General features: G+C 40.0%; 1 protein-coding gene across 1 annotated transcript; it reads left to right on the top strand.

Moving 5' to 3' along the window:
* Window positions 1–8,278: 8,278 nt before the first annotated feature.
* On the top strand, window positions 8,279–14,057 carry MGP (matrix Gla protein). The gene is made up of 4 exons (XM_069106122.1): window positions 8,279–8,466; window positions 11,088–11,120; window positions 11,854–11,929; window positions 13,265–14,057. The coding sequence occupies exons 1-4, from the start codon at window positions 8,406–8,408 to the stop codon at window positions 13,401–13,403; spliced, it is 309 nt and encodes a 102-aa protein (XP_068962223.1). The 5' UTR covers window positions 8,279–8,405; the 3' UTR covers window positions 13,404–14,057.
* The last annotated feature ends 4,152 nt before the right edge of the window (window positions 14,058–18,209 follow it).

Genomic DNA, 18,209 nt, shown 5'->3' with positions numbered 1-18,209 from the left:
GAAAATTCCTCAAAGAACAAAATGCCTAATAGTCTTAAAGCTGTAGGAAAAAGGAACATTGAGGTTAAGGCCAAGGAAGATAGGACTGGTGGGTAAGTTAAGGACTTATTATTACATTTCTTATTGTCATCATTAACATTTTTATTTTAGCCACAGATATAGGTTCTCTGTATCAGTAGGGGCAGCTAGGTAGAGGAGTAGGCAGAGTGCCAGGCCTGGAATCAGGAAGACCTGAGTTCAAATCTGGCCTCAGATATTTACTAGCTGTAGGCAAGTTTCTTAACTATGTTTGCCTCAGTGCCCTCAGCTGTAAAATGAACTGGAGAATGAAATGGCAAACCACCCCAGTATCCTTGTCAAGAAAACGTCAAATGGGGTCATGAAGAATCAGACACAACTAAAATAATCAAACAACATTAGGATCAGTACCCCATCTTTCTTGCTTTCAATATAACTCCTGGAACCTTTTGCTCATTTTCTCTGTGCTCCTATTCTTATAGAATTTGGTAGTTGGGGTAGGTGGAGGAGGGAACCATCATTATTCCACTAGGTTTTCCACTACATGCTCTTGAGGCAAAGACTCCTAAAAACTCAACAGCAAGGCCAGAATTGGGAAACTTTAAGCTTCTGTGAGGACTTCTGGCTGCCTTAAAGAAACTTTTAAAGAAGAATTAAGAACTGGTGATTAGAATGCATGCTTGACTTCCTTCCCTTCCTTTTTCCTTCCCTCCTTCCTTCATCCTTCCCTTCCTTCTTTCTTTCCTCCTTTCCTTCCTCTTTTCTTTCTTCTCTTGCTTCCTCCCTCCCTTTCTTCTTTCCTTCTTCCTTCTTTACTTTTCTTCCTCCCTCCCTTGCTGCCTCCCTCCCTCCTTCTTTATTTTATTAAACCTTCCCTCTATTCCAAATTTCAGGAGACTTTTGAGGGTACTAGTAATAAGAATGTTCTTTCCTCCTTGAGGTGGTAAACTGGGCAGGTTTCATTGTTCCTTGTTTTCCATTCTCAGTGCTATTAAATTACATGGGCCATGTGTTCCCCCCAAAGAAAGATAAAACCAAAACATGTTAGAACCAAAAAGAACCTTGGAGATCCCATGGTCCAACTGCTTCCTTTTACAAGTGAGGAAATTGAAGCCTAGAAAGGTTGAGTGACTTGTCCAAGATCACACAGCTAGCTAGCACAAAGCAAGCCCTAAAACCATGGGATCCCAAATTCCTAGTCCAGTACCCTTTCCACTTTACTATGCATACTTGTTATTCCTGAGGGTTGAGATCACTTTGGATGTTTCCATGAGAATCTGAGGGAGTAGGCACATTTCTCCCTGAAGTCTTCAATACCACCTATTAAAAATATAATGAAGTACCTACCTTATTCATACTTGTAATGATAAAATACCTATGCCACTAAAGTGATACCCTGATGCCTCACTGTGCTATCAAGATGACCCTGGGTTTTCCAAAGCTATGCCAATGATGCACATGTTCTCAGAGGCTGAAAAGGCTTCAAGTGTAGGACAGCAATGAACTGTATGTGTGTCATCTGGGAGTGACTGCTAAATTCAAAGAAGTGATGAATTTTGTGGGGAAGGTCTGGGACTATGAAGAAAATCCACTAATGTGAAGAGGGATTAAGATCTGTGAATGGAGAGATTACTATGAAATTACTGATATTTTGAAGTAATTGTTTAAGGGCACTTCTGTTTGGCTGAGACAAAGGTGATCTTATTATAAATGCAATTCTTTTGCAATAATAAATTGGGGTTTAAGATGAGAGATGAAATACCCTGGAGAAAGATGGAGATAATGACAAATAATAGCAACAGAAAAAACTCAAGGACAGGAAAAAACAGAATCTCAGTGCTGGAAGAAAACATGGGTTCATCTAGTCTAACCTAGGCTTAAACAATAATCTCCACTATAACACATTTGACAAGTGGTCATTCAACATTTGCTTAAAGACCTCCAGTGAGCAGCAACTCATTCCACATTTGATGAGTTTCTAGAGATCATGAAGTCCAGGAGAGACAGCCAGGGTGGGATTTGATGAGGTGAAGGCTTTGGGTGCCCTCCTCAAATGGAGGATCCCACCTCTCCTGCACCAGAGAGTAGGAACGGCCCTCAGGGCAAGATATATCTAGTCACTGTTAATGGCTCTATTGATACAATTAAAGATTATATTAGTATGGGGCAGAGCCAAGATGGCGGAGTAAAAGCAGGAACTTTCTTAAGCTCCCGCTCCAATCACCTCCAATACCTGTACAAAAATGACTCTAAATAAATTTTAGACCTACAGAACCCACAAAGTGACAGAGAGAAACAAATCTCCCACTGAAGGCAGCCTGGAAGACCAACAGAAAGGGTCTATCACACCAAGCTGGGAGCCAAGCGCAGTCCAGTGTGGTCCTGCATGAGCTGTGCAGACCCAGACCCAGGGCAGCCCTGACCAGCAACCCAGACCGGCCAGAGCAGACTTCAGGAGAGTGAATCACCGGCACCTATAGTGGTTTCCAGACTTCTCAATCCATAAACTCCAAAGAGAAAGTAAAAGATCAGTGGAGAGCTCTGTTGGAACTGGGTGACAGAAGAACATGGTGGAACCCCTTCCCCCAGTGCGAGAGGTGACAGAGGTGCAGTGGCTGTAGCTGCTGCTTTGTGGCTGCCTCCAGAGCTCCTGGCCTACAGATCACAAGGGGACCAAGTGACAATTCAGAGGGTAATCTCTTGTGTTGACCTGCTTGGATCTGGGTCGCAGTCTTGGTTGGTAGGCCTGGGGTGAGAAACGCCAATGGGGTAGCTCAGACAACAGGTCTAAAAACAACTGTGAAAACTCCAGTGATTTGGGACATTGCTCTCTCCACTTTGGAAGCAGAGTTCTACTGTGGCGAAGAGCTTGAAAGTCAAGTAATTGGCTGGCAAGATGAGCAAGCAGAGGAAGCACAATCAGGCCATAGAATCCTTTGGAGGAGACAAAAAACATGGATCAAAATGTATCAAAACATGGAGCCAGAAGAAGATAACAATGTCAAAACTCCTGCATCAAAAGGTCCCAAGAAAAATATGAATTGGTTACAGGCCATGGAGGAGCTCGAGAAGGATTTTTAAAGTCAAGTAAGAGAAGTGGAGGAAAAATTGGGAAGAGAAATGAGAATGATGCTAGAAAATCATGAAAAGTGAGACAACAGCCTACTAAAGGAGACCCAAAAGAATACTGAAGAAAATAACACCTTAAAAAATAGACTAACTCAAATGGCAAAAGAGGCCCAAAAAGCCAATGAGGAGAAGAATGCCTTAAAAAGCAGAATTTGTCAGATGGAAAAGGAATTTCAAAAGCTCACTGGAGAAAATAACTCCTTCAAAATTAGATTGAAGCAAATGGAAGCTAATGACCTTATGAGAAATCAAGGTGCTATAAAACAAATCCAAATGAATGAAAAAATAGAAGGCAATGTGAAATATCTCACTGGAAAAACCACTGACTTGGAAAATAGATCCAGGAGAGATAATTTAAAAATTATTGGACTACCTGAAAACCATGATCAAAAAAAGAGCCTAGACATCATCTTTCAAGAAATTACCAAGCAAAATTGCCCTGATATTCTAGAACCAGAGGGGAAAAATAGAAATTGAAAGAATTCACTGATCACCTCTTGAAAAAGATCCCCAAAAGAAAACTCCTAGGAATATTATAGCCACATTCCAGAGTTCCCAGGTCAAGGAGAAAATATAGCAAGCAGTCAGGAAGAAACAATTTGAATACTGTGGAAACACAATCAGGATAACACAAAATCTAGCAGCTTCTACATTAAGGGATCAAAGGGCTTGGAATATGATAACCTGGAGGTCAAAGGAGCTAGAATTAAAACAAAGAATCACCTGTCCAGCAAAACTGAGTATAATGCTTCAGGGTAAAATATGGTAATTCAATGAAATAGAGGGTTTTCAAGCATTCTTGATGAAAAAACCAGAGCTGAACAGAAAATTTGACTTTCAAATACAAGAAGCAAGAGAAGCATAAGAAGGTAAACAGGAAAAAGAAATCATAGGGAACTTATTAAAGTTGAACTATTTACATTCCTACATGGAAAAATGATAATTATAACTCATGAGACTTTTCTCAGTATGAGGATAGGTGAAGGGAATATATATGTATATATATATATATACATATATATGTATACACATATGTATGTATGTGTGGGAGGGTGTATGTGTGTATAAACATATATATGAGTATGTTACATGTATACATAGACAGAGGTCCCAGGATGAGTTGAATATGAAAGGATGATATCTAAAAAATAAAATTAAGAGGTGAGAGAGGAATATATTAGGAGAAGGAGAATGGGAGAGATAGAATAAGGTAAATTATCTTATATAAAAGAGGCAAGAGAAAACTGTTAAAATGGAGGGGAAAAGCAGGAAGGTGAAAGGTAATGGGTCAACCTTACTCTCATTGAATTTGGCTTAAGGAGGGAATAACATGCACACTTAATTGGGTATTCTTACCCTACAGGAAAGTAGGTGGGGAAGAGAATAAAAGGGCAGATGATAGAAGGGAGAGAAGATTGGGGGAGAGGGTAGTTAGAAGCAAACACTTTTGAAAAATGACAGGGTCAAAGGAGAAAATAGAAAAAGTGGGGGACAGTATAGGATGGAGGGAAATAGTCTTTCATAATATAACTACTATGGAAATGTTTTGCATAACTACACATGTACAACCTATATTGAATTGCTTATCTTCCCAGTGGCAGTGGTTGAAGAGGGAAGAAGGGAAAGAATCTGGAAAGCAAAGTTTAAAAAAAAAAAGTGTTAAAAAATGGTTTTGGGGTGGCTAGGTGGCGCAATTAATACAATGAATACACTGGCCCTGGAGTCAGAAAGACCTGAGTTCAAATCCGGCCTCAGACACTTAACACTTACTAGCTGTGTGACCTTGGGTAAGTCACTTAACCCCAATTGCCCTGCCTTCCCCCCTCCAAAAAGCAAAAAAATAAAAAATTTTTAAAATGTTTTTTTTTACATGAAACTGGGAAATAAGATATACAGTCACTGGGGTATAGAAATCCATCTCACCCTACTAGAAAGTTGGGGGGGATGGGGGAGGATATAAGAAAGAACATATTGGGGGAAAGGGTATTCAGTAGGCTTGATATTTTGGGGTGGGATAGGGGAAAGACAGGGAGAAAAATTTGTAACTCAAAATCTTGTGGAAATGAATGTTGAAAACTAAAACTAAATAAATAAATTGAAAAAAAGATTACATTAGTTTTTATGAATGCCATATCATGCTGTTAATTCAAATAATGCTTGCAAAACTCTAAGATCTTTTTCAGATTAATGGCTACCTAGTCATACCTCCACCATTTTGAACTTCTAAAGAACTAGGTGATGAGAATAAATCTTTGAAAAGGCTTAAGAATATGTGGAAAGAAGTAGCTAGGGATATTCCAGCAGAAACCAGGAGAGGGACTATTTGTGAAACTAAGGCTGACACTGCAGGGGCCTCAGGATAGAGAAGTTCAGAGATTTCTAGCAGGGAAAGATAGAATAATTCATGCAGCATATCAAGAGGCTGAAGCAATGTTTTCAACTTGAACTCAAGTGGTGCAATTGGCATTGCACGGCTAAAGAAAAGGCCTGGTGCATCCAAGGACAGGGTTATGAAGCCTGCAAGAACTTTGAGAAGCCAAATGTATGTGTTAAGTCAAGCCCAGCAGGATTCATTTACCAAGCCAAGTGTCCATACATCCCCTACTTGTATATTCTCCCAAATTCTTCACATGGCACTAAAGCAGATTTTTCATTTAGAGTAGCTAATAAAGTGTTATGATTTAGATGAGTCATTTTGAGGGATAGGGACCAGGAAGGTGCTAGAGGTCAATCAAAGGTTATAAAGTTGTGGTATGAAAGGCCCTATTCCTTGGGTCACTGTGGCAGAACTGACCAAAGACAAACACAAGGACTCTTCTGTTTAAGGGTGTCTTGGGTGGTTTGTTTAGCAGTTTAGAAGCATTTCTGTTTACATGAAAGGCCTCTCTCCTCCTCCTCTCTCTGACCATCTCTCACCACCTTTGGTCATTCTAACCCCAAGGTCATATCTGAGTGTTACCTGAAGGACACCTTAGGATGGGGCTGTAAGTCTGAATTTTGTATCAAAGGAGTTTCAGAAAATGTTACGAAACTTCTAAGCTGTATCCTGGGCCTTCCCCAAAGGGCCAATGCTTCTAAATGGTCCGATGGAGTCACAGACCCCAAAACTGCCTTCCAATCACTCTGGAATCTTTAATATAGCTAAGAACAGAATGAAACTCCTCTTAGTGGTCATTGGTGCTCCTGGAACTGAATGAGTGTCTGAAGAGAGAGAAGAGAATTGCCCAAGAGGTCTCTTTTCCTACTCAAGAGGCCTCTAGGAGCATACCCATAGTCAAAAGGGCAAGTATGGCCAAGACATGGACCTACCCAAGAGGCAGAGAGGAATGTTCAACATAGGATAGTCAGGAATCACAAGTACCAAGGTGAATGCTCCTCTTAAGAAAAGAGATAACAGCACAGCTTCACTAAGAGATCATAGTGAAAGTAGACACATGTTTACATACATATGGCTCTCTGTGCTCATTTCTCCGTGTACAGATATTATAGCTAAAGCAAACTGGCTAGGTTATGGTAGGTAACGTAATAACCATATGAAAAAAGAGAAGGGAAAACAATCAGCATTTATATAGGACCTATTTATATAGGACCTATATAAGCATTTATATAGGACCTATATTCTCTCATTTGATTCTCACAATAATCCTGCAAAAAAGAAATGATTATCATCCCCACTTTACACTTGAGGAAACTGAGGCAAACAGAAATTAGCGGACTTACCCAGGATCACACAGTTAGTAAGAGTCTGAGGTCTTCCTGCCTTTAGGCCCAGACCTTTAATGTACCTCTAGTTGTGTCTGTATTGAGGAGGTCACCAAACAATAAATACTTTCCAATACTACTTTTTTATAACCACATTTTAATGCCAGAAAAGTCATAAGTATTTATTGTTATGTCAAGTTGCATGTGTCAGTACATGCTAAAAGCTTCCTTGTAACACAAAGAAGGAATAATTTTCACCACCTGTCTCAAGCATACAAATGGCACATGTATCTGGGAGATATGTTTAGAAAGAATGAAGACCCTGTGTAGTTCAGAGCCATGATATCCAGCTGGGGGTGCATGGGATACACCAGGAAATGTTTAGTCCTTTTAGTCATGTCTGCCTGTTCATGACCCCATTAGGGTTTTCTTAGCAAAGATACTGGAGTGGTTTGTCATTTCCTTCTCCAACTCATTTTTCAGATAAGGAAACTGAGGCAAACAGGATTAAGTGCCTTGCCCAGGATCTGAGGCCAGATTTGAACTCACATCTGCCTGACTCTAGGCTTGGTGCTCTATTCACTGTGTCACCTAGCTGCCCTACATAAGGGAATAGGGTAGAACTAACTCCATGAAGGATAGATAAATGACTAGGTGCTGGGTGGCATAGTGGGTAAAAACACTGGATGTGAACTGTGTGACTCTGGGTAAGTCATCTCAGCCTCGTTTTTCTCATCTGTAAAATGGGGATAATGATAGCACCTATCTCAAAAGAATGTGAAGATCAAATAAAATTATATATGTACAGTGTTTTACAAACCTTAAAGTACTATTTTAATGCTAGCTATAATAATTATTATCATTCCGATGATGCCAAGGAAAATAGGCAGAATTTGTCAGGGTGGCATAACATTTTTCCTCCCTCCTTTTGCCTGGAAAAGTTGCAGGTCATGAAGAAAATAGCTAATTGACCAGTGGGTTAAGTCCAACACCAATGGGGAGGCAAGTGAACATGGAGATGTGAACTGTCTTTTATCCCTGGGAGCCTCCCCTCTCCTGCATCAGAGGGGCCATTGAAACACCATAGGCTCTGTGTACTGCAGCTAAAGTGATTGTGGGAAGAGCCAGGAGGCCATATCAGAGGAGGAATTATAAAGGTAAACATGTTTATAGTAACTCCCTCCTCTGTGGACCCTTGCCTGAGGTCTGGCTCTGACTCCAAGCATACAGTGGTCAGAACTTTTGTACCAGGGCAGCCTCCCTTTGTAGCACTGGTCAAAACTGGGGGTGGGGGAAACTTCTGGCCCACAGCTGATCAAATCTGTGAAAAGTGAATGTTTGGGAACAGCACCAGTGCAAATAAGTGCCAACCATTCTCCACCTTCTCCAGGACCCCTCCCACTAGTTCCTCCCCTCCCAGCTGCTCCAGCTCTCCTAATAAAAACACACCACTGCTTTAACTTCCCAGCCTCTTAGAAGCAGCGTATAGGAAGCTTCACTTTACCCTCCACTGCAAAGGAACGTGTGAGAGCTACCCAGAGAACAAGGGAAAGGCCATGAAGACGTTACTCATTGTCACACTTCTGGCTGCATTAGCAGTGGTAGCTCTGTGCTATGGTAAGAAATTCTCTTCAGACTCTCTGAATTTTCCATTGCCTGTGTCTCTTCATGTTACTTTAGACTCCTCTCTTTTCTCCTCCCTCCTTGACTCCATCCCCTATTTCCATTAGCTCACTATGTCCTCATTTCCCTAGATTTCTTCTGCTTCCCGGTGCTTTTCATCTCCTACACTGCTTATCTTTCCATTTCTCTCCTAGCCTTTCTTGGGGAAGTCCTAACTCTGCTTTTAAGGATGTAAGTAGAACAGATGACATCTTAGAAGGGGCGGGATAGGATGGAGTCACCGCCTAGCCATGTAGCTTTGGATGTCATTTAACCTCTTTTTGGTTTCCATCTCCTCACTGTAAAATGAGGGCCTTGAACTCGGTGCTTTCTCTAAGACTGTTTCTAAAATACTCAGGCTAACTTATCTGTGCAGTTTCATTTTAGGATACTCCTACTGAAAGGCAAGAGGGGGATTGGGTTAGGAAGGTTAGACCCTGGCTTAAGTGAGTTAAGGTAAGACTTCCACCTTTAGAAAACCTTAGAAGAATCGATCTCTGCTTTGAAGTGGTTCAGGTACAGTCCAAACAGGAGAGAGGCTCCACTCCTTGACTTATTGGAGTCCTTGCACAACTTAGCATCCTTTTATATCAGAATATGGCACCTCCTGTTGTGTTGTTGAATCTCTCTAGCTGTTTCTCAATGTTCAGATTTGGAAGAAAAAACGTAAGACAATTATCCAAGTGATTTTTAACTTTTACTTAATCATCTGGGGTTTTTTAGGTGAAATTTGGGGGGCCTGAGTTATGTTAATAATATCATTTTGAAGATATAGACATAACTTATCTAATAATAGATTGGACTTTTCACCCACTTTCTAGAGAAACATTTTAAAGCAAACCCAAGTATAAAAAATTATTTCTCGTCACATCTCTAAATACTACCTTCAGTAAAACACAAAATTGTTCCATACATCTTCCTACATCTCTACTCAAACTGACCTAATGCTCAGCAGCTAAGCTATAGTTCACTGGTTAAAATGCAGATAGATGCCTAAGTGGCCTTCAGAACCACTCATGGACCTATTATAGTAGGCCCATAGCTTTGGCATCCTCATAATCTGGAGAATATCTGACTTCATACTCTACTGAACTTTATTCTGGAAAAGACCCCTCTGAGGAAGAAAAAAAGGGGGGCCTATGTGTGTATCCTTGTGTCACATTATGTGCCCTTGGGCTTTGTCCTGAGCTCTCTTCTAGATATTCTTTCAGTGAGCTTATCAATGTCTATGTGATCAAATTATCATGACTATGCAAATATGTGTATATGTGTGTGTGTATGTGTGTGTGTGTGTGTGTATGCTAGGCTTGTCTCCTAAGCTCTCACTAGTCCTGTATCACCAACTTCCCACTGAACATCTTCCCTTAGCTCATAGACGTCCAGAATGGCCCTCTTCATCACACCCAAACCTTCCCCTCTTCCAAGTCACCCAGGTTCACCACCTTCTTGGAGTCATCCCTTGACTCTTTTCCTTCACTCCCACATCCAGCCAATAGAAACTGGTCAATTCTGCCTTACCAACATCTTTCCCACCTGTTCCCTCCTGTCTACTCACACAACCACTACCCAAGTTCAGGTTCTCATCACTCTTGTCATAGCCCCACAATTGGTTCTTCTGTGTCCTTCCTATCTCCTTGCCAGCCCATCCCCACAGTTGCCAAAATAATCTCCCTAAATCACAAATCTATGTCACTTCCTTGCAGAGTAATTTTCAGGAATTCCTCCTTTTTTTTCTCCATAATAAAATAGAAGTTCCTAGAACTCCCTTTGAAGATCACTGTAATTTAGCTCCAATGTACTTCTCCAGACCTATTCTATATCACTCAGCTTAATGTGCTTTATGGTCTGGTCAAATTGGTTGACTTACTGATCTGTCAACCTAGCTATTCCATCATCTGCCTCCCCTGCCTCTTCATAGGCCATCGATGGCCCCCTCCTAAAATGAACTTGCCTATACCTCTTAGAGTCCTTAGCTTCAAGGTTCAGCTTGTGTGCCACATCCTTTCATAACAATTGTTAGTCATCAACAAACTTGTGTTAAATGCTGACTATGCGCCAGGCACTGTACTAAACACTGAGGATGCAAAGAAAGGTTTGTGTTCACTCATTCTAATGGGACAGAACTTTCTTGCTCCTCAAAATATCTTGGTTTTGCTTTCGTTGTACCACCCAATGAAAATGTAAGCTCCTTGAGGGCAGGGACAGTTTTTTTTTTTTATTTTGTCTCTGGGTTTCCAGTGCCTAACAGCATAAAGCACATAGTAGGTGCTTACTAAACGATTGTGGCTGATCTAACCTTTAGCCTGACCATATAACTGAAACCCTCAGAATTCTTCACATAAGAATGTGGTCGCTTTTTCTGACAGACAAATAAAATACGTATGCAGCTAGTCAGGACATAGTTAGAAATCCTGTTTCATATGTATTTGTTCCCTGAAATTAGCAATAACTACTTTGCTGAATGTATTCCCAATATCTTTTTAACTTCTCTCTTCCTAACCCTTCCTTTCCATTGGTATGTATGAATTTTAGCTATGCCATAAAAATAAAATGGATTTCTTTTTCTTCTTCCCCAGAGTCCCATGAAAGCATGGAATCTTATGAAATGAGTAAGTGAATTTTTTTTTTATTTTCTTAAATGACCTACAATAAAGAATACTCTTATTTGATGAAAGTTTAGAAAAAGCTGAGTAAAGAGAATACGAGCCACTGGGTAAAATTAAGTCAGAATCTGAAAATCCTGGTGGCTTTTCTCATTTATATCACCAAGTGAACATGAGGGCTTTGCTCCTTGGCAGGAACACAACACTCAACATATTTAGAACCTGATTTAAATTTTCTTTGGGAAATTCAAACTGGCCTACATCTGTACTCTATATAGAAATGGAAAATTTGATGAAATGATAGAAAATGGCTATGACTTTATTTGGATATAAGCTAACTGGGTGTTCCACTAATCAATACTAGGTCTTTTTTTCTGACTTTTGGAGGTTGTATGAATCAGAGACACACTGTGGGAGAGAGGATAGCGAGTCTTGGAGTCAGGAAGACTCAGGATCAAGTACTACCTCTAACGTATACTGGCTATATGACCCTGGGCAAATTATTTACCTCTCAATCCCCAAACAGCTCTTTGACAATAAATGATAGAATAGTTGCTGATCAGTACTGAAATGTTAGATTTCCTTACTAGGAATTCTCCTTATCAGTGAAATCATAGATTCAGATTAGAAAAAAAAAGGAAAAAGTAATTCTCCTAGGGTAGCATCTAAGAGTTAGTTCATTGAATTATAATCTTGTACTGTTTCTAAAATCATGCATCTTTAACTTTTATTTCCTTAGCTCCCTTCATTAACAGGCGAAGGGCCAACAACTTTATGTCACCTCAGCAGAGATGGAGGGCTAAAATCCAGGAGAGGTAAGTAACAAAGGACAATGGAGAAGGTAGAGGGATGGAATTATAGATTTGTGATGCAGCATCCCAGGCCTAAATAAATTAAGAAACTAGCTTCTCTTGTGATCTAAGGAGAGGGGAGGTTTAAATCTTTTTTTTTTTTTGCTTTTTGGAGGGGGAAGGCTGGGTAGTTGGGGTTAAGTGACTTGCCCAAAGTCACATGGCTAGTAAGTGTTAAATGTCTGAGGCCGGATTTGAACTCAGGTCCTCCTGACTCTAGGGCTAGTGCTCTATTCACTGTGCCACATACCCTCCCTAGTAGGTTTGAATCTTAATAAATGAATAAGTATGAAAGCCAAAAACCTCAGTTAAAAATATACAGTCTGATGATAAAACTGTGCACTGAACTGGACATGAAATTTTCAAAGGTGGAAACATTTAAAACACATGGTTTGACCATAAAGAAGGAATCAGAGCATTTTAATGATTCCCAAACAGAAAATGGTTATTTCCAAAATGTCCTGCTGTCATACGGTTAAAGAGTTCACTGGAATTTGGAAGTAATGCTCTCTAATGAAATTATATGGCCGATCTATGGATAAATTATAGATTTTCTTTTTCTTGAGAAGGTAAAATTTTAGCCTATACTCTACTACAACTAAAGGTGAGACCTTAGAAAGAGCATCTGGATGATTTCAGGAAGATTTGAGCTCCAATCTGGTCTCAGACACTTACTAGCTGAGTGACCTCAGGCAAGCTACTTAACCACTTTTGGCCTCAGTTTCCTCATCTGTAAAATGGGGGATAATAATAGAGCCTACTTTGTAGTATTGTTGTGAGGATCAAGAGATAACACACGTGAAGCAGTTAAAGTATTAAATAGGGCATCTCAAAAGTCTTAGTGAAGTTTTAAACTATTAAAGCTTATTATACTTAAACTATCACTTAGTATTATTATTAATTTTTATTAATTATGAAGCACTGAACCTCATAATTCCCAGGGAGGGAATCTTCAGTAAAAGGTAAAAATTGCTAACCATAACCAAATCTTTGGGGCTTTAGAACTTAGAACCAAGCCTGAGTCCCAAAGGGTCAAACAGTCTGGTGAGAAATACTGAATTTGTGGAGGGACTTAAAGAAGGGGAAAGAAAAACTAAAAGCCTTATTTTTTACATAATATATTATAATGATCCTTCTTCTTCCTTTCCTCCTCTCCTTCCTTCATTTTTCTCCCTATACTTTGTGACTTTCTGTGTCTCCAAATAATTTAATCTTTTTTTTTTCTTTTCTCATGGCACCATTATCAATCCATGAATCCTGATGGTTCACTCTTTTCTGTCTGCTTCCTTGGTTTTACAGGACCAGAGAACGTAGCAAGCCTGCATATGAAATCCAGCGAGAAGCATGTGATGATTATACTCTCTGTTCACGTTATGCCTTTATTCACGGATATAATGCAGCCTATAATCGTTATTTCAGGCAGCAAAGAAACAACTGAGTCTGGGATTTTGGAGTCTCCCTTTCCAGAGCCTGGAGCCTGGATTTGTATGCAAATACAATAGTATCATTGAAACATATGGATCACTTGTTAACTGCATGTTCCTTCATTTTCTATTTTTGTCTTCTTCCTTATCAAAAGATTATTAGATTCTCCATTACAGCCTTTGATAACAGTGTAGTGGAGGTCAGAGGGGAACTGGGATTTATGCTTATTGCAAAATAAACTCCTGGTTTGATACCTTTATTCTGTAAGTTTAATTTTTACGAAGACCCTGTTGAGTTGCTTAATATATCCTATACACCTGATTCACTGAAGTATCTGTCAAAGTGGACATTCAATACATATATAGCATCAATTAGAACATGAATTTCCTAAATCCTGTTAGTGATGGAATCCTTTCCATGAACAGGGTGGGGGAGGGGAGGAGAAGAGGAGAGAAGTCTAATATGCCATGTAGGTATTCAAGATATACTTTAATCCCTCTCTATCAAGCTTTGGTGCTTGATTATTTCCATGAACATATTACTGAGTTTTTTTGCTTATGCAACTTTTAAATGTCATTATTGTATTTTTATGAGGGGAGGGGATCATTGGGAAGTGACAATGGTGTAAAAGAAGAAAAAAGCATCAATAAAACATTTAAGAATTTTTTTTAATGTCATGAATGATTGATTCCCCTTTTCAAGAATCCACAATGGAGGGGTGGCTAGGTGAGGCAGTGAATAAAGCACTGGCCCTGGAGTCAGAAGGAGCTGAGTTCAAATCTGACCTCAGATACTTAACACAAAAAACTAGTTGTGTGACCTTGGGCAAGTCACTTAACCCCAATTGTCCTACCTTCCACCTACAAAAAGAGGGGGGGGGGGAAAGAATCCACAATGGCTCCCAAATGTCTCTCTTATTTATATCAAAATCAACTTTAGCTTCCCATTCTCATTATCTAGTCACCAATAGAGGTGATTTATATAATCACAGAACTGTAAAGCTAGAATAAACTATTGAGGTCATCTCGCTCAACCCCTTTAATTTCCATATAGAAAAATTGAAACTAAGAGAGATGAAGTGATCCACTTACTCAGGATCACCCGGGTAGTAGCTTATCTGGTACTAGAGAGAACCTGGGTCTCCTGACTCCTCGTCCAGGTTCGCGTTTTTTTCTTTTTGCTTTTTAAACAATATGGCACTGCCTTATTACATTTCACTTCTTGTCCTAAGATCTCTCTGCCAACCCAGTCCAAAACCCTCTTACTCCATTAAGCATTCCCTGTTGAAACCCACCTCCATCCCATCCTGCTGTTCATCTCACTGTCCCCTCAGCATTTGTATAAGTAATCCAACTCAACTGGATCAACTGGATGTTTACATTTATTTAATTCCTTTCATTGTGTTAGATCTTTTTCATGTGTGTTCATCTTATCTCTCTCATTATACTGTCAGCTCTACATCTACTTCTTTGGTACTTTCCCATTACTTTAAGATACTATCAAGGGCACAGTAGGTATTCAATAAAGATGGACTAATTGACTGCTTACTACAGATTCTAGTGAATCCACCCAACAAGCATTTAAAAAGCAGCCACTATGTGCCCGCTATGTGCCAGGCACGGGGTATTCAAAGACAAAAATGAAATAATCTTTGCCTTCAAAGAGTTTATATTGTCTTAAGGAAAAACAAAATACCACATAAAAGTACTTGCAAAATAGATATAAGGAAATGTCTGGGTCACTAGCAACTGGCAGTTTTGATCTTGGAAAGGCCACATGTAGGGGGTGGTACTTGAGATAAGCTTTTGAGAAAAGTGGAGACTCCAAGAGGGAGAGGTGAAGAGGAAGTATGGTGTGCATGCAGAAGAGACAGTTTAAAAGAGCAATGTTTGAAAGTGGTCACAGTCAGGATCAAAGTAGAGAATAGAACAAGTGGGAGGTAGGATAGGAGGGAGGGAAATACAGTCAGTCTTTTACAATGTATCCACTATGGAAATGTTTTGCATAGCTACACAGGTACAACCTATACTGAATTGCTTATCTTCCCAGTAAGGGTGGGTGATGAGGGAGGAAGGGAAAGAATCTGGAATTCAAAGTTTTAAAATCAAATGTTTAAAATATATATATATATACATATATATATACTATTATTAATATTATTTTACATGTAACTGGGAAATATGACATACAGGCACTGGGGCATAGAGATCCACCTTGCCCTACTGAAAAGTCGGAGGGGGCATGGGAGAAGATATGGGAGAGAGCAGATTGGAGGAGGGGATATCCAGTGGGATTGCTATTTTGGGGTGGTGCGTAGGGGAAAAACGGGGAGAAAATTTGTAACTCAAAAGCTTGCAGAAATGAATGATGTAAACTAGAAGCTAATAAAGCACTTGATTAAAAAAAGAAAGTGGTCACAGTGAATAATATGCAATAATAAGAAAATATGTAAAGAAAATAATGATAGCGAAAGTGATTTCCTAGGTAGCGCAGTGAATAGAGCACTGGCCCTGGAGTCAGGCGGACATGAGTTCAAATTTGACCTCAGACGCTTGACACACTTCCTAGGTGTGTGACCTTGGGCAAGTCACTTAACCCTAATTGCCTTGCCTTCCCCCCTCCAAAAAAAAAAAAACCAGCACAATGATGGGAGATCGAATGCCATATGTAAGAAATAGCAATAATGCCGATGTCGACTAGAGAGTATGTGAAGAGTAAAATATAAATGTTGACAAGTGCTTTAAATGACAGTGTATTTTGTATTTGATCCTATAGAGAATGGGGAGTTTATTGAGCTCACTCCAATGAGTAATATAGTCACAACTATGCTTCAAAAATAGCATTTTGCCTGTAGGATGGATTGGAAAGAGGGAAGCCCTAAGGCAGGGAATTGAGTAGGCAGCTATGGTGATGATCCAAGTTGGAGGTAATGAGGGCTGGGACCAAGGTGACGGCCATGTGATTGAAGACCAAGGGATGGCTTCAGAGATGTGAAAGCAGAATTGATAAGCCCTGACCACTGATTAGATATATGGGATGAGGAAGAAAAAGTTCGGAGTCAGGGAAGACTCCAACATTTTGAACCTGGGTTACTGGGGTCGGGGGGAGAGTGGTGATAAATTTGACAGAAAAAGTGAAGTTCAAAAAAGGGGTGAATTTAAGGAGAAGAATAATGAGTTCTGTTTTAGACACATTCACAAAGTGAACCAGAATCCTGGAGCACCATGGTTACTGATAGCAAATCATTTTAGCTATTATTGATGGGGTGCTTGGGGTGTCTATGTTTGTAACATCAGTTTGTAAAATCACATTTCCCCCCCCAGCCTCAGAACATTAACTCTGCCCCTTCCCCCTGCCAGCACTCTGCCTAGCAGCAACTCATGAACTGCTTATCTCTGCTTGGTACAATAACGAGCTACACCTATGAATCCTTCACTAAAACATCTATAAACTTTTTTAGCTTAGACAAATGTTATTTCCCCCTAGTATAATGGCCAGTTGCACCTATGAATCCTTCAATGCACTATCTGTAAGTTAACTCCTCAGCCAATTAGGCACATCCTGAATCCCCTTTAGCCTTGGTTCCCAACATCTATCTTGTCAAACATAACACTGATGGGCGGCAGACTAGGCACTTCTCAGTCAGCCCTGACTGCTAGCTGACTTAGTGAGGGTTCAAGCCTAAAACCACACCTCCATGCAGCCCCCTCCCTCACCCCTCCCCTATTTCCCAGTGAATTATGGGCAATACACCTGTGCAGTTTATATTAAAAGTACATGTTCCTTTAAGCACTGACCACTCCTTAACTCCTCCCTAATCCCACCTTATTCACCTAGTTAGCATAATTGACATCTGATTTACTATTGTAACTCTATAAACTATACCTATGACTTCTTTAAGGTTGCAAGTTCCCTAAGAACTCATACCTGATGTAAAGTGCAACAATAAACTTTTACAATCCTGAAGATTGCTTGGGTCCTGTGAATTCATTCCAGATTGCCCACCAAGGGACTCTGGTCATTGAAGCCCCTGTAACACCTATCCTCCCTCATCATTATTATTTTCTTTGCATATTTTCTTGCACACACTCCAACCACTTCCAAACCTTTCTAGGACTACTAGTGAATATGGTAACAGGGATCACTTTCCTTAGAAAATTTAAAAGCACAAACCTCAAATAATTCCATTTCCTCTTTGCCCGATTTACTAGGATCATTACTTTTCTGCAAGATTGACATTTTTCAAGTGATCATTTCTTGTAGATATTTCTTGTGCCTGACCAGATGAGAAAACAGTATAACAATGGCCACAGCATGTGTTCAGCTCATGCAACTGCTTGGAGAAGATCCAGCAAATTCCAGTGTGGAAGCCCCTAGGTACTAAAAGCCATCTTCCATCTAATCCAGGACTTTTCTATTCTTTCAAAAGCTGGTCTCCTCAAAGCAATCTTTTATGGCACTTAAAGCTCAAGCACTTTACATACATTACTTACCTTATTCTATCCTCACAGCAACCCTTTGATGTCAGTAGTACAAGTAGTATGATTTCCATTTTACAAATGAGGAAATGGAGACTTAGGGAAGCCAATCTAATCTTCTGACTCCAAGTCAAGCCTCTTTCCCCTATGCTACAGTGTCCTTAGATCAGCTGGTCCTATGCAGGTCTAGATTCATCTGAGCTAGCACAGTATAAACTGTTGGGAAGGGATCATTGTCCAATCCAGTCTAAGACATGGCTCTAACAAGGTCTGGGTTCCCTAGGTTCATCTGTAGATAACACTAAAGTAAAATTAAACAACTAGGGGCTCGTGAGAATCTG

Source organism: Petaurus breviceps, unplaced genomic scaffold (genome assembly GCF_028583685.1).
Source record: "Petaurus breviceps papuanus isolate PSGF00001 unplaced genomic scaffold, PetGlider_PUasm1.0 78, whole genome shotgun sequence".
Taxonomy (NCBI): domain Eukaryota; kingdom Metazoa; phylum Chordata; class Mammalia; order Diprotodontia; family Petauridae; genus Petaurus; species Petaurus breviceps.
This window is presented reverse-complemented; position numbering and strand designations above follow the sequence as displayed.

Bases quoted from the DNA above. Each gene is read 5' to 3' on its own strand.
- MGP (XM_069106122.1), top strand. From the start codon at position 8,406: ATGAAGACGTTACTCATTGTCACACTTCTGGCTGCATTAGCAGTGGTA. The intron at 8,467-11,087 runs GTAAGAAATTCT...CTTCTTCCCCAG, and splicing joins AGTGGTAGCTCTGTGCTATG to AGTCCCATGAAAGCATGGAA. The intron at 11,930-13,264 runs GTAAGTAACAAA...TTGGTTTTACAG, and splicing joins AGGGCTAAAATCCAGGAGAG to GACCAGAGAACGTAGCAAGC.